Raw genomic sequence first — 16,295 nt, 5'->3', positions numbered from 1 at the left:
TTTTCCTTTGCATTTTACTGAATTAACTTATTGTGCAGGGTTTGTCAGTCCTCCCACACAAGTCTGTTTTTACTTCCCCAGCACAATATTATGAGGTATGAGAATACATTTCAATGAAAAAACAGGGAAAAGCATGCAAAGTCTGGTAAAAGTGCTCCAACATGGACTAAAAGTAAATAAACATGGAAATTTGAGCAACAAAATAGGAATTCCTATTTAAACAGAAATATTCTCATGCCTGTATTATGCCGGTACCCATTTATATATCTATGTGGTGAGACAACAGATGTTAAGGGCATCATAACTAGGGGTGGTAATTAACAGTTATTTGTCTAACCATTTAAACGGACCACAATCCGGTCTGTTAACCGTGTAAACGTATGTAAAAAAAATCTTTAAAAAATCTTTAAAAAAAAAAAATTCAAAGTTTTCGGCGACTTTGGAGAACTACTGGACCCACCGTATTGTCTGTAATAAACAATCCCCCTCTGATAAACACCCCCTCCAATTTTTCAATGAAAAATTGACAAAATGCAAACATTTCCAAATTCCATGCCATATCGTTTGACTTTGAGTAAGCTTAAAACTTGCATCAGTCATGTCATTGACGATCGCTAAAAACTTTCAAAATGTATTACATTTCAGAAACACCAAGCTATTTTCAAGCTGACTTATAAGCTGTATGGCCTATAGGGCAATTTTTTGCGTAAAATCACAGGACTCCGTAAGTTTTATCTGCACTGGCTGTCTTTACCTGACCTTCAAATTGCAGAAAGAGAACATGTAAGTTTTGAAGAGTTGAGTTGCTCTCAAGTCAAGAAAAATTATGTTTTCCCAGACCCTGTTTGTACAGAAAGTCACCCCAAATGTTTTCCTCTCCACACTGTACCTGATATTCCTCATATGTTGTAATGTAATCAGCATAGGTGTTACTCAGACCAGCGATAACAACAGTGGTGTTCTTAGGAGCTCCGCTTGCTATCATGGCCTGGATAAGAAATTATTTCAAAACAAAAATTCTATTATACATTCTATTAATACAGTAAAGTAAATTGCCTAATAACACTGGATCCGTGAATTCTTTGGACACTGAATGCATCTAAAAGAAATCTTAAGATTTATGTTAAAATTTAAGATCATGTTGAATTTGATTTGCAGTCAAAGTTAGAGTTTAAATTAAAGAGTTTTCCCCTCTGATGTCAATCAAAATCAAAATTCAGTTTTCAATTACATATTACACCGGACATTCTCAGAGCTTTATTATGCTGAAAATCACATCATAATTAGACTTTAATACGATTCTGTTGATATGGCAATTTTAGTGTTGTTCAGAACAATAAAATACAAAGGAAGTTGAATAATATTGTTAGCTATATCTCAAAATTAATATTCCTGACATCCGACTCATTTTGCTTGATCACTTGCACAAATTTGTCTTTGGAATTCTTAAAGAAATACAAGCATTATTTTTTTACCATTGTACAACATTTGTGTAAATTCTTAAGTTCACAACATCTGTATCCATGAAATGTCATATAAAGAAATACTTTGAATTCACAGATTTTATAGATGAAGAGACATGTGTTTTCATATGGTACCCTATAGTCTACATGAATGAAGTTGACTTTTGTGTATTAACTTTGGCCTCAAAGCAAATAATACCAAACATTTTATTAACTTGCTTACAGCTGATACAAACTATATAATATCACAAAGATTTTGCAAGTTTGGATTTGAAAAGATTTTATGTGGTCTACCATAGACACTGCTGTATTATTTTGTCTTGTGTGAAGCACTAAGAGGAGGCATCTTGAATGTAAACATGTGACATCATAGGTCAACTCAGATACATAATTGTTTCCAGCTCTTGGTCACCACAAGCTACAATTGTCCAAATCTTACCTCACGGACAGTGTTTCTTAGTCTCCTTCCAGCCATTGTTCTGTAAATGAAGAAATGGAATTTTTTTTAAACTCAAATCAAAAATAGATAGCGCAAACTAATATCAGGCATGGGTTACTCCTTCATGTAATTATACACGAAATTAGGATTAGGGTTAGTTTAGGGTTAGGATTAGGGTTAGGGTTAGGATTAGGGTTAGGATTAGCTTACACGAAATAATTACATGAAGGATCGACCCAGGCATGAGTTCAATCAAAAAAGAGGAAAAGCACCACAAAGGAGGAAAAATCTCCTATACTTTTGTACAGGGAAGAAAAACCCCAAAAGGAGGAATTCCTGTAATCTGAGGAAGAATCTCATCCCTGTAATATGGAATGGATCCTATCTTTTTTCTTCCCAAATTAACTGAGATTTTCAGCAGAAAATTATTCCAAAAAACTGTTTATCACTCTTAGCAAATTTACAATATATGTAAATCCTCTTTCAGTTCTAAGTCAGTACAGTTTGTCCACTCTGAAGTACAAAGTGACAACGCGCGAGTATACAGCGCGTTAACAGTGCGTAGTGCTGGGTCTCTGCTGCAGGTATGCGTGCCTTCAAAGTCGGCACAATGTATGCGTCCGCGTCAGTACTTTGTACTTCAGAGTAGACTGACTGTATAAGTATAACGTCAAAGAAAAGTGGAATCACTTCAAAATATGAAGCATCATAAAACGACACAACCAGGTTCATTTTCCTGCTGCCTGCCAGAGGTATACTGCTACCCAGCTACATTGTGGCTACTCTAGAGTACCAGTGCAGCACCAGTCCAGTACCAGTGTGTGTACTGCATGTGCGATTGCAATGTGTGTACCCACAAAGGTACTCGAGTACCAGTGAAGTAGCTGCATGACAATAGTAACTCTGGGGGCAGCAGTAGTAAGAATCTCGAAGTGTATGTGTTTACAAAGCAACAAGGCCAAATATACCGATTACAATCATTATTATGTTTTCAGGGTTATTAGGAGTTAAGGGGGTACTACACCCCTGTGGTAAATTTGTGACTATTTTTGCTTTTTCTCAAAAACTTATAACACACTGGTAAAAAAAATTTCAGTGACACAAGACAAGCGGTTCGTTATTTAGGATAAGAAATGAGGTACCGCTAGGATGTACCTCAGATCCGATCATATATACTGAACCGCTTGTCTTGAGTCAATTAAATTTCAGTGTAGTAATTGGATTCCTTGCCCCAATAATATACATAACTTTTGTTACCAGTGTGTTAATATTTTTTGAGACAAATGCAAAAATGGTCACAAATTTACCACAGGGGTGTAGTACCCCCTTAAGAAAACCTAATAATGATAATATTGGATGGCTTATTTCGCATGATACCATAACATATCGGATGAGTCATACAAATATCGAACTCGCCGCTGGCTCGTCCGATATTTTTATGACTCATCCGATATGTTATGGTATCATGCTCAGCCATCCAATATTATATCAATATCATGCTAAATAATATGCCTAACTCCCAAACACCCATTTAAAGCTATTGACCATGAAATGGACTGTTCTCAGTTTATTACATTCTTACGTGAATTCTCCTGGTACTACAATGATTCCAAATGAGCCAATACGCAAAATCTGTGTGTCAACGATATTAGCTTGCCATTCATATGGAAAGTCCATCTGTGAAAATATAGCAGGAAAATGTAAAAAAAAAGAGGTTTGATGTAACAAACTTTGAAGTAGGATACTACGCTTTACTTGGTATACTTCACATTCCCATTTCCCCTTAAAATCAAATAGGGAGTCAAATTATGCTATTCCAGGCAAATTCCATACATTCCTTGTGAAAGACATGGCTTTAATCATCACCCATTCAGGTAACCTCATTTGAAATTCACACTCCCTGTGTGGAAAATTATAAGGTTATGTCTTCCACAGAAAAAATACTGCCGCCTGGAGAGATGAGGGTTTGGTAAGCCTATTGCATAGCAGGGTAATTTAGTGTATTATGACTATCCTATGTATCAGACTACATACACACAATAACAAATATAGCATTTGTGGTATTGGTTTATTGCTACCAAACGAGAAGCACTCTCAGTGCCATGCTATATATTTAATTTATAAACAATTGTTTACCAATTTATTCACAATTTCAAAGACCCAATGCTTTATTAGTTACATTTTACCCTATGGGACAGTTGGGTGTTTAAATCTGCCATTCAGAAATTCACCACAAAAATATTGGAAAAAAATCTCAAAAAAATATCTTGCTATTTATTTACAATTTCAATGACCCAAAAGATTATATAGTAACATTAAACCCTTTGGGATAGTGGGTATTTACATTTTTATTCAGAAATTCAATGCAAAAATATTGGGAAAAAAATTTCACAAAAATATCTTGCTAATAAACAAAATCATCCATGTCTTACCTCTCCTGTGGGTAGTAGAATAGGTTTTGGCTTCTGGCATTCGATTAATTCTTTGGACGGCGTCTTGATTGCATCGCGGACGATTTTCCAAAATATAGTGCCTTCTGTATCACCTGAAAGTACAGAATATTATATATACTTGAGTTAAAATGAAAAGAAAGCTAAACAATACCACTCAAATATGCTTAGTTTACATGTGTCAGCTTTTTCCTGTTGATCCTTTGCATGGCCATCTTGTAGGTTTTGTGTTTACGCACACCTTTCAAATGGATGTTTTATTACCATGTACATAGTAAGCTACTAGTATCTTAACTTAATACCTTTACCTTGTGTAAAACTGAAAGCACCAGGCCCATCAGTTGTACCGGCTGCAAAACTGAAACCCATTGATGATTTGCATGTCTTGCCCTGTCAAGAAAAATGAAATCCAAACCTGAGTGAGAGTGGTTGAAAACACACCAGATACAGTGAAAAGTGGTTTTGATGCAAGATTCTGAGAATGTGTATCTTAACATGAGTTTACCCACATATTCTTGTCAAAGCTGTCGAATGTGAATGCTATTTGATGCTGGAAAAGTGGGGACTTCATATGTGTGCATCACATGTGTGTATCCCCTTATATATGATTCTGTATTATATAACAGTGACTATTCAACGGTTGGCAAAGCATTTGCTTTGTATCATTATAATGTATATAAAACAAATATTGCCTGGCTATGTTTGTGCAATGGTAAAAATATATCACTTTTGTCAAAAATTGATCTAATCCATTTCACCGTGAAACGATGCTATATTTTTTATTACCATTTCATGCTCAGGCACTCAATATTTGTATACTAGGGAACCCCTCCCCCCCTTTATTGTCTAATTAATGTAACACCCCACACAAAACACAACTTGATTCCTAATGTGACCACCCTAGACATATGACAAAAGATTAGCAAGAACAAACTCCAATATTTGGCCATTTTTCAAGGAGAAAACAAGACAAAAGATTATTGTTCACCGACATGTCGAAGGCCGTAGCCGTAGACACAGTACGCAATAACTATATTGGACTGATGGAATTAAACATATATAACAGACATGGCTCTAAAGGAGACTATATGAAACAATCTCTGGATAGGCAAAATGGTGGACTCTTATCATCGAATGGGCAACAAAATGTCACCCATGATTAAAAACAATATACATAAAAATAAACTGGTATTTTTGTTAGCCAAATCCAAATAGAAATTACTCACGAATCTGAGCTTTCGCCATCTTGGCTGATGGCTTGATCACAGATGAACTGGTCCACTGCTTTTCCCCATGAGACTTGGTTGCTAAGGGCGCATCCTCGTTACCCGGAAGTGATGTTGATTTTAGCAGTGGGTCATATACATGATCTAGAAAGTGTGCACCTTCGTCACGATTGAGTGAGTTTTTGCCCCTCCTTCTGATTTGGATGGCCTCCCTGACTCTCCTCGTGAACGCATTAGAGTCTCTGTCGAGTAATTTGGCACCCTCCCAGTCGATGACATGGTTATCTTGCGCTATGTGGTCGGTTATTGCCGATTTGTGCTGCTCTGTGGTGGATAGCTTTCTGTTGGCTCTTGTAAAGTTCTTAGTCGCAATCTTGTCGGCGTCTTTCTGGTGTTCTTTCTTTCTTACCCCAAACGGCCTTCCAGTCTCTCCTATATAGGATTTGTTGCAACCTTTGCATGGAATGTCATACACGACTTCGCTGGTTTGGTCAATGTCCTTTTTGTTCTTGGGGTGGACAAGAATACTTTTGAGCGTGTTGGTTGGTTTCATGGCCGTTGTAAACCCATGTTTACGGAAGACTCTTTGGAGTTTCTCAGATGTACCCTCCACATAGGGTATTACAACCATGCCTTTAATTGGGTTCTCGTTTGTCTTTTTCTGTGGTTTTGATGCTGTTGCTTTGTCCTTCATCTGTTGTTTCACCTTGTCCACTGCCCATCGGGGGTATTCACAGACCGCCAGCGCCTTAATGATTCTTTGCTCCTCCTCTTTTTTGTCTTCTTCCTCTGTCACAATCTTGTCTTTTCTATCCATCAACGTCCTGATTACACCCAGTTTCTGGTGAAGTGGGTGCTGGGATTTGAAACTTAAATATTGGTCGGTGTGGGTTTTTTTTTTTTTTTCAGCAGTTTGACCGTACCATCTTGTTTACGAATGAGCAAAGTGTCCAGGAATGGTATTTGGCCCTCTTTCTCCTCTTCGTAGGTAAACTTTATGTTTCCTGATTGATCGGTAGTGTTGAGGTGGTCAGTGAGCTTTTGTGTAGAGTCTTTATTGATAATTTCCAATATGTCATCGACATATCTTCTCCATAGCTTAGGCTTGCAGTCTAGGGCGCTGTTGTTATAGCCTCCTGCTCCAACCATTCCATGAAGAGGTTTGCTACAATTGGACTGACGGGACTGCCCATCGCTGCCCCGAAAACCTGGCGATATATAGATCCACGGAAGCTGAAGTATGTCGTAGTTAAAACAAATTTCTAGATCATGTATATGACCCACTGCTAAAATCAACATCACTTCCGGTAACGAGGATGCGTCCTTAGCAACCAAGTCTCAAGGGAAAAGCAGTGGACCAGTTCATCTGTGATCAAGCCATCAGCCAAGATGGCGAAAGCTCAGATTCGTGAGTAATTTCTATTTGGATTTGGCTAACAAAAATACCAGTTTATGATTTCAACAATCCTACCAAATGAATCTCTTTACTGAATATACATAAAAACTCGATAGTTAGCATATTAGACAAGTCAAAATTTGAGAATTTGTGCTTACTGGAGGCATTTCAGTGTTAAAAGTGGTTAAACAAGCTTTTAAGATAATTCGAGGGTGCTGAATTTGAAAATGCTGTTTAACCAGTTCAGTTTTGGAGTCTTAGCCCTCAAAATTCAAAAAACAAAATGGCCGCCATTTTCAACATATTTTTGATAATAACTTGAATTTTAAACAACATAGGAGGTTAAAAATGGTGGCAATATTCATGTTTATGATGCAGAGGAACCCAAATTGATTGTTACTGAAGTTTCAAGTGGTATGGTTTTGCCGCCATGTTGAATTCCAAAATGGCCGCCATTTTCATCAAGTTTATGCATTTCCTGCTATAACTTGGATTGTAGGCAGTATAGAAGTTTAAAAATGATGGCAGTACCCATGTTTTTAATATCAAGGATTCCAAATTATCTGTTACCTACTATCTGTTGTAACTAGTCACGGTTGCCACCATCTAGAATTCCAAGATGGCCGCCATTTTCATCAAGTTTCTGCATTTCATGTTATAACTTGGATATTAGTAGGCAACATAGAAGTTTAAAAAATGATGGCAGTACCCATCATTTTGATACCATGGATTACAAATTATCTGCTACCTACTACCTGCTGTAACTAGTTAGGGTTGCCACCATTTAGAATTCCAAGATGGCTGCCATTCATTTGGTAATTTCTGGGTGTATTTCAAAAAACAAAATTGTCATCGTTTTCATATAAAGGGTACATTACGTTCTCTGGCTAAATGCACTTTTAATTTTAATTTAATATTAAATTAGTTTTCCAAGTGCATTTAAAAAGGTTAAAGATTTCCAAATTACCTATTATACTTTACACCGTACAACTCATGAAACTGTCAACATTGGCACTTAATGTTACTTACGGCTAATTGTTCCCGTTAGGATCTTGTAATTATTTGACCTTTCACTTTGTAGTTCAGTGATTCCTAACTTTAATTGATGCCTTTTAAGGCAAGAGTGCAGAAACAGAAGAGACTTGAAAGTCTCTTCTGTTTCTGCACTCTTGTTGGTTGTTAAATGCGCACGTATGCACAACCATCTATGCATGTTAGCTTAGCTTTCATGCAGCTGCAATTGTTTATACATCCATTGGTACATTTGCATGTTGGTTGTAGATTCTCCTGTGGACAAGCCTTTGAGAATAGTATCACACGTGCCTTATCGCATCTGTGCACATCATCTGGCATGCACCTTGCAAATGAATTGTGCTAAGAGCTGTCAACAATTGCTTGAAACACCTCTGTCTTTTTGCCGTAGCCAGCAAGCTGTGACACACTGTCACAACCAGTTATAAAATAGAAGCAAAGCTTTCACTTGGCAAGGCAGCAGTTCCTGATGGATTTTGTGCATTGGGATGTACTTGGGCTTCTTACAAATCCTGCCTTCATCCACAGCTGAGTACATAGCATCTTATCAAAATAAGCAGCCAGCAAGACAAGTATGTCAGTGTCACGTACTGAAACCACTACAGCTTCGGCATTTGTGTTAATGCAATGAAGTACAAAGTGAGTACCCGCCTCCTCATGGCGTCTAGGGCTGTTGTGTCCATCCCTGAATCTGAAGATCTAACTTCTGTTATGTGCAAATCCTTCAGCCACTGCAAGTGTTGTGGGTGCAATTGATACAGCATTTGTCATAAGCTGTTGAGATAGGAGCGGCAAGATTTGCTTTATTCTCTCCAAGTGAGAGAAAGTTAGTCCAGTTATTCGGTAGAGAACGTTGTGGTTTTCTATTACCCGGCATACTGGTCGATAGCAAGGTTCGTTTTGTTCTGGTTCTAGTCTTGATGGAATCATGCTGGTATCTGTCAAAGGTTACCTCAATCCTCTGAAACTCAGCCGCCACTGCTTATATGCAGACTCCCATTCATGGCAGCAAGTGAAATTTGAACAGGCATAAGTTCATGCTGCAGAATCTGGTCCAAGTTGTACGTCCTGCCTTAGAGGTTGTCACAAATTGCTGTAGAATGTTTCTATCTGCTTTAAGGGCCGTATTAGTGTTGTTGTTTATGGTGTCAAGTGCGCTGAAGATCAGGAGTGCCATGCACTTTACATTGGTAAAACCGACCAATCCCTGCAAAGTCGCATATATCCCAACTTAGACGCGCTAGTTCAAGTGGCAACGATTCAGCAGTCTACAAACATCTTGAGGGCATCGGCCACAGCTTTGACATTGACAAAGTTGTCATTTTGGATGATGTTGGTTCGAGCAAGGAGTCAAAGAAGTGTGGGTACAAGCCGAACAACCGTCCCTCAACAGGAGCGGGGGCTTTAGAGTGAATCTGTCACATGGTTGGGATCAGGTCATCAAGCAACTTCCTCATCGACTGACCTGGGATGATCCTAAATCATCCATGGGGGATAGGGGATAAATTCCCCAATATTTTGCCAGGGGTGGTCCATACAATCATCCCCTCCCAATGTTGACGCCTGTATATGTGTGTTTCCAGCCAAATTAACATGATATTTGGCCATTTTAGCCTAAAACTGTAAAAAGTGCAAATTTTTGCGTGCATTTGTACCATCATCTTATTCTGTTGCCAAAAGGTGCTGGATTTACTATACTTCAAGACATTTTTCGACCACCCCCCCCCCCCACGTCGTCAAAAAGAAATCTATGCCACTAGCACTGGCCAAATCTTTGGTTGCAATATTCTACAGTACAGGAGATGGTACCCCCTTGCTGAAAACATTGAATCATCCGAAAGCTGAGACGACTTCTCCTCATCGAGGTTGTCACGCTGGATGGTGTAATCTCGTTGTACACATACTAACTTTCCAATTGGGAGTGTTTCATCATCAGCACTTGCCTAATTTACTTGATATGCAAGTTCTCATGTTATATAAGAGAGCACCCATCTGCCTAATGCAGTGATACTTCTTGTGATACCTACAATCCCACCGCTCCTCTTCCCAGTACCATTCAACCATTCTTGGCTATAATCAGGGGATACTTGGTTGAATTTCCGCCCGGACTCCTTTACAACGAAATTTCCTGCCTGGAATTCAAGGAGGACTTTTGGTGGACATGGTGGAAGGTAGCTCATTTCTGCCATATAAGTGGTACCCCATTTGGCATAGTGGTATGATCATACCTAAAAAAGAAAGTTAGCATCCTACTGAAGGCATGCAAGTGGAGATCCCAGACACCATCACGGTGTGCTCTGATGAAAGCAAGAGAATGCTCACCATGTCCATATATTGCCAGATGATGTGGACAGATGCGATAAGGCACGGGTGATACTATTTTCAAGGGTTGTCCACAGGAGAATCTACCACCAACATCTGATGCAGTAAGGCTTCATACAAAGTATGCACATTACCAGGCTTGTATTTGGAAACAAGCAGTCACCATTTCTCCAATTCTCCCCAAAGTAACTGACATGGGATGGACCTACATTGATAGAACCTGGCTCCACAACTGATGACACTACCTCCAATTCCCAAAGCATGTATAAATGGCAATTGCAGTTGCAAAAAGGCTAAGCACATTTAACAGCCAACAAGAGTGCAAAAACAGAAGAGGCTAAAGCCATTAATCAGAGTTTGGAATCACTGTACTACGAAGTGAAAGGTCAAATAGAAAGAATCAAATAGTTGCAAGATCCTAACGGGAACAATTAGCCGTAAGTAAAATCAAGTGCCAATGTTACCAGTTTTATGAGTTGTACGGTGTAAAGTATAGGCCTAGGAGCTAAAAAGCGGCCATTTTGAAATCTTTAACCTTTTAAAATGCACTTGGAAAACTAATTCAATATCACTGTTTTTGTTCTAAAGAAATTAAAAGTGTATTTAGCCAGAGAAAGTAATCTACCCTTATGAAAATGATGACAATTTTGTTTTTCTGAAACACACTCCAGAAATTACCTAATGAATGGCGGCCATCTTGGAATTCTAGATGGTGGCAACCCTAACTAGTTACAACAGATAGTAGGTAACAGATAATTTGGAATCCTTAGTATTAAAACATGGGTACTGCCGTCATTTATAAACTATAAACAACGCCTACTATCCAAGTTATAGCAGAAAATGCAGAAACTTGATGAAAATGGCGGCCATTTTGGAATTCAACATGGCAGCAAAACCATACCAGTTAAAACTTCAGTAACAATCAATTTAGGTTCCTCTGTATCATAAACATGGATATTGCCACCATTTTTAACCTCCTATGTTGTTTAAAATTCAAGTTATTAACAAAAATATGTTGAAAATGGCGGCCATTTTGTTTTTTGAATTTTGAGGGCTAAGACTCCAAAACTGAACCGGTTAAACAGCATTTTCAAATTCAGCACCCTCGAATTATCTTAAAAAGCTTGTTTAACCACTTTTAACACTGAAATGCCTCCAACCTTTTAATAAAGCACAAATTCTCAAATTTTGACCTGTCTATATGTGCTTACTATTCAGTGCTTTTGAAAACATGAAATTGTACTAAAGTCTTGCGCTTTACCAACTGAGCTAATGGGATTGAGACACACATTTGCAGGTTTACTTGTTTGTATATAAGTATGTGCATTGATGGTTTGCTCAAAACCCTTTACACTTTTGAAAATGGGGCACTTCATGTTTGCATGTTTTAAAGGCGCTCCATAGTAAGCACATATAACTATCTAATTTTTATGGTATGTTGATACAAGCTAGTAAACATGTTGTACATATACAAATCAAAATGCCAATTATGGTATTTCATGATCAACTTACCGTAAAGCTATCATTGTAATGTGCAGTTTGGTTGTGCATATCAACATACTGATGTACAAAGCCAATATGCCCAGAAAGTTTCATGCTTGCATTCTTATACAATTCCTAAAAAAATGAAAACAAGAATTACACAATGATTACCACAATGCTTACTGTAACAAACTATAAGGGGAGCGAGTTGGCACAGCGGTTGTTCCCTCGCCTTGCACCACTGAGGTCCCGGGTTCAAGCCCTGGCGCGGCCCAAGGACTCATGTGCACTTGGTTTGTCCCGATTCCATGCTCGCTCTCACAGGTTTTCTCCGGGATCTCCAATTTCCTCCGGTTTCCTCCTGTATCGCAAAAATTGGTGATTAGATGTTTGGTTATCAAAAACTTCCTTCACCCAATGGAATTTGGGGAGCTGCACAGATAATTGGTGGATGTTACAATCTAAATGCTGATAGGTTTGCGCCGTTCGGCAGCAACTGGCCTAGTTGATGCGACCTGATTGTGATGATTATAACCATGGCAGAGAAATTACAGTGCTTTGAGTCCTCTAAGATCTGGAGAAAAGGCGCTATACAAATCAACAATTTAATTTTAATTTAATTTATAGAACATTATATTTTAAGGCATGGGAAACCAGTATTTCAAAAAAGGGTGTAGCTTTGAATTGATGTGATGGGATTTAATTTTATTCAATATCTATACATTTTTTCTCAAAGAGAGTATAATTTCAATGTCTTTTGGTAAGAAAATGTATATCTTCAATACGAAAGGTCAAAATTTTTAAATGATGGATGGCTTCTCCTCCCAGCTACATACATATCATTAGATTTATAACATGTACTTGAGGACTGTTAAATGGCAAAAATATCAATTTTAATAATTTGCCATTAACTTTGTATTATAATGCTACTTTCAAACAATCTAAATTATTTGATATCAGGACATTCCTCGTATTCAGAATGCAATTTGGTGTGTCTGACATGCTCTCTATGTCCCACAAAAAATACTGTGCAAACATTGCTATCCAATCCCTTAATGATAATGGTTTGTAAGTCTGAATATAGAATAAGGGTTAGTGTTAGGGTTAGGGTTTAGGGTTAGGGTTAGTGAGCATTATTCTATATCCGGACTAAAGAACCTTCTTTATTATTCAAACCCTAGCAAACCCTCGGACTAGAGAACCCGATATTCGGACTAGCGAACCTTTTTCCGAATTCAGACTAGCGAATGGTAATTGGTAAATTATGTGTTCGGACTAGCAAACCTTCGGACTAAGAAGCCTTCGGACTACGGAACCTTCGGACTAGAGAGTTGTCACCATTTCTGAGTCACCAGAAAGGACTATCCCTATTCTCGACAAGATATCATCACTGCATCACCATCTCCTGCATATCCTAGTCGACCTAGCAAATATGTTCCAGGTGAGCAAAAAATAGTGTAGTGTTGAAGTTTGACTAATTTTCTATACTATTACATATCGTCACTGGGCGGGAACAGCCTCATATATATACTTTTGACCCTTGAACATGGATAAAGCTTTGTAGGTATAGACTTTATATTGAAAAGGTTGCTTTTTTATGTCAAGCATATCTATAGGCATTAACAGCTGAAATCTAGGAGATAACGCTGGCGAATCTTAGACCAGGCACAAGTGAACGAAGGGGATCGCCGTAGATAGGTGCTAGGGGCAATTTTTTTACAGGACAGTCAAGTGTGGCCAACAATCGGGCTTGCTATCCTGATCGAAACCGACTTCATCCATGTTCAAGGGCCAAAAGTACATGCAGGAAACACCTCATATTTACTTTTGGCCCTTGAAAATGGATAAAGCCTTGTAGGTGTGGACTTTATATTGAATGGTTTGCTTCATCCATATTCAAGGGCAAAAAGTGCATATGAGGTTTATCCCGCCCAGTGACGATATGAATATTCACTCGTATATTAAACAGAAGATGCGCATACCGTATTGTTTGTAATAAACGCCCCATGGGCAATTGGGCATTGCATTTTTCCAAAAGGGGGCGTTTATTGAAGGTGAATTGTCAGTGAAAAAAACCTTAAAAATTGGGTTAAATTTCCCGATGGTGCTCCTGTAGAAAAGAGGGATTTATTACTATACTAATGCCGACGCCCATGGAAAATATCATTTTTGTGGTAAACGCATCAAAATTACACCCGTAAGTACATCATCAAGCAAGAATCTAGTGAAATTCTACCATAATTAGGCAATGGAATGGATGGAAGTGTGAGTCATAACAGGTTTTGTCCATGCAATTTACCGATTGTCCCTGACAAGACACTGACGGATGCCAGTTTTAAGCTTACTCACACGATATAGCATGGAATTTTTGTCAATTTTTCTGTGAGGGGGGCGTTTATTACAAACAATACGGTAGGTAGCATGAATACACACTCACCATTGCTCTGTTGTACTGCTTTTCAGCAATAATTTCTGTGCTTTCAAACATATCTCTTCCCGGACCAAAGGCTATACAATTCTCAGTCTGTACAGAGTAAAAACACACAAAAAAAAATTAATGCTAAAATATTTGAGTCGATTCATGTGTCAACAACTCTTCCTATACCTTTGTACTGGAGCCACACATTATTAAAGGTGGGTGACCTGATTGACAGCCTCATCCCCAACTTTAACCTATCAAAATGCAGATTTTGGTATCAGGTGACAGCTCATATTTTTTCTCATTAACATATTGAAATTAGGCGTTCCAAAGGTATATTTCTGAAGAAATCGTCAAAAAACTGCCGAATTAGTCTTAAATATGGTATACCACATTTTGACTAATTCAGCAGTTTTTGATGATATCTTCGAAATACACCGATTTGGAACTCCTAATTTCAGTATGTTAATGAGAAAAATATGATCTCTTATTTGATATCAATTTATTTCTTGATCATTATGAGTATCATTTAATAAAAACACTGTAGACTACCAGTTTTATGCTGTATTAAATGTCAGTAATTCCATAAAGAATTAGTCGCATTTACAATGAACATTTACATGATCTTTTTGCATGAATGCTTGAAAGGGACAACAGTTTATGTCATACATAAGTTTTAAAGAATTTGATTTTCCAAATATATCAGGTCACCTTCCTTTAATCGGTGATGAATCATCACTTTTCCAGTAGCACATACGCATTATGTGCGAGTACGTAAAATTTACCATGCCTGGAACTTATGTGCGTACATGTATAAACGCTTAGCCTACATGCTGAAGTCGGTATTTTGAAGGTAGCGGCTAAACATTGCCATTTTATTCTATAGGGGAATACTGCTGATATCAACAGTGAAATTACAAAATACTGCCAAATTATGACCCCTGAAGCCACAAAACAAGAACAGTTGGCAAAATAAATAGATAAAAGATAAGAGTTGGCACTGCATTTTGTTGAAAACACATTGGAAATGGCCAATATTTTGAGTAAAAATAAGCTTTCTTTTGTACAGACACTGTGTAGTATTTTCTGTTTATCTTTCGTACGGCATGACAAGTGACACTTTGGGTCACAAATTGTTGCCATAAATCATTGCCTGGTTCCAGGGATGAAATTAAGTGGGAGAGGGGAGCCGTTTGGACCCCAGAAACTCTGAAATGGCCTCTGGTTCCATCTCAATTTTAGTTGACCAGGGGACACTTTCCTCACAAAACTGGCCCCCTGGATAGCGAACCAGAAATATCAAATTACAAGCAAATAGTGCTTATTTAACTCATCTAGCACATTTTTATTTTTATTGGCCCCTTGGTAATTGGAAATGGCCCCTGGTTCTTCCAAATCTTGGTGAACTAGGGGGCACTTCTATTGCCAAAGTGGTCCCTGGATCAAGCTCTCTTATTTTCACCCTTGCCTGGTTCCATGATTTTTATCCTCAATGGGTCACAATACAAGACTCACAGGCATGGAACGACACCTGTCGCCAGTATAATTTCACCCTGGCTCCAAGCATACATCACCCAGATAATCTTATTCAATGAAATCAATCCCAACAGCCACCTTTTTCTTACCTTTCCATTACAGGTGCTGCTATTTCGTTCACAAGGTAGCCCCGTGTCTATGCATTTAGCACCCTTGGTATTAGGAGATACATCGCCAAGATTACTCTGAGCAAAAGCAGCTACAAATCTGCCCTGAAATGTTGTAAAATATGACATTATTAGAAAATTATTATTATAACTGCAAATCACTAAATGCAATAAGAAAAAAAATTCTAGGGAGGGCACTCAACATTGGAGGTGATTGGGATGTGTGGACATCTGTTCAAGGGGTCTTTCGATGAGAGATTTGACACTAAAAAAAGGGGGGTCATTTGGTGTGCAGGCCAAAAAAGGGGCCTTTCTGTGAAACTGGGAAACAGTTTAGGGCAAAATATAAAAGTAGACAAATCTTTGATAAAAAATTTCAATACAGGATATTCAATATGACGCACTCATGACAGAGTCATCCTC

The 16,295-nt window shown here is 38.1% G+C and overlaps 1 protein-coding gene across 1 annotated transcript in view; it reads right to left on the bottom strand.

Annotated features, from left to right (window-relative positions):
- Nucleotides 1–16,295, bottom strand: part of LOC140159371 (uncharacterized) — a 37,177-nt gene that overhangs the window by 6,169 nt on the left and 14,713 nt on the right. Inside the window, exons 7-14 of the mRNA XM_072182821.1 lie at nucleotides 15,855–15,977; nucleotides 14,248–14,334; nucleotides 11,841–11,945; nucleotides 4,661–4,742; nucleotides 4,335–4,447; nucleotides 3,485–3,579; nucleotides 1,903–1,942; nucleotides 890–988 (exon numbers count right to left, since the gene is read on the bottom strand). Coding sequence (XP_072038922.1) covers nucleotides 890–988; nucleotides 1,903–1,942; nucleotides 3,485–3,579; nucleotides 4,335–4,447; nucleotides 4,661–4,742; nucleotides 11,841–11,945; nucleotides 14,248–14,334; nucleotides 15,855–15,977 — 744 coding nt within the window. The remainder of the gene's footprint in view (nucleotides 1–889; nucleotides 989–1,902; nucleotides 1,943–3,484; nucleotides 3,580–4,334; nucleotides 4,448–4,660; nucleotides 4,743–11,840; nucleotides 11,946–14,247; nucleotides 14,335–15,854; nucleotides 15,978–16,295) is intronic.

The sequence above is a fragment of the Amphiura filiformis genome, chromosome 8, assembly GCF_039555335.1.
Source record: "Amphiura filiformis chromosome 8, Afil_fr2py, whole genome shotgun sequence".
In the NCBI taxonomy this organism is placed as follows: domain Eukaryota; kingdom Metazoa; phylum Echinodermata; class Ophiuroidea; order Amphilepidida; family Amphiuridae; genus Amphiura; species Amphiura filiformis.
Note: the sequence above shows the minus strand (reverse complement) of the source record. Positions and strands in the feature narration are given on the sequence as shown.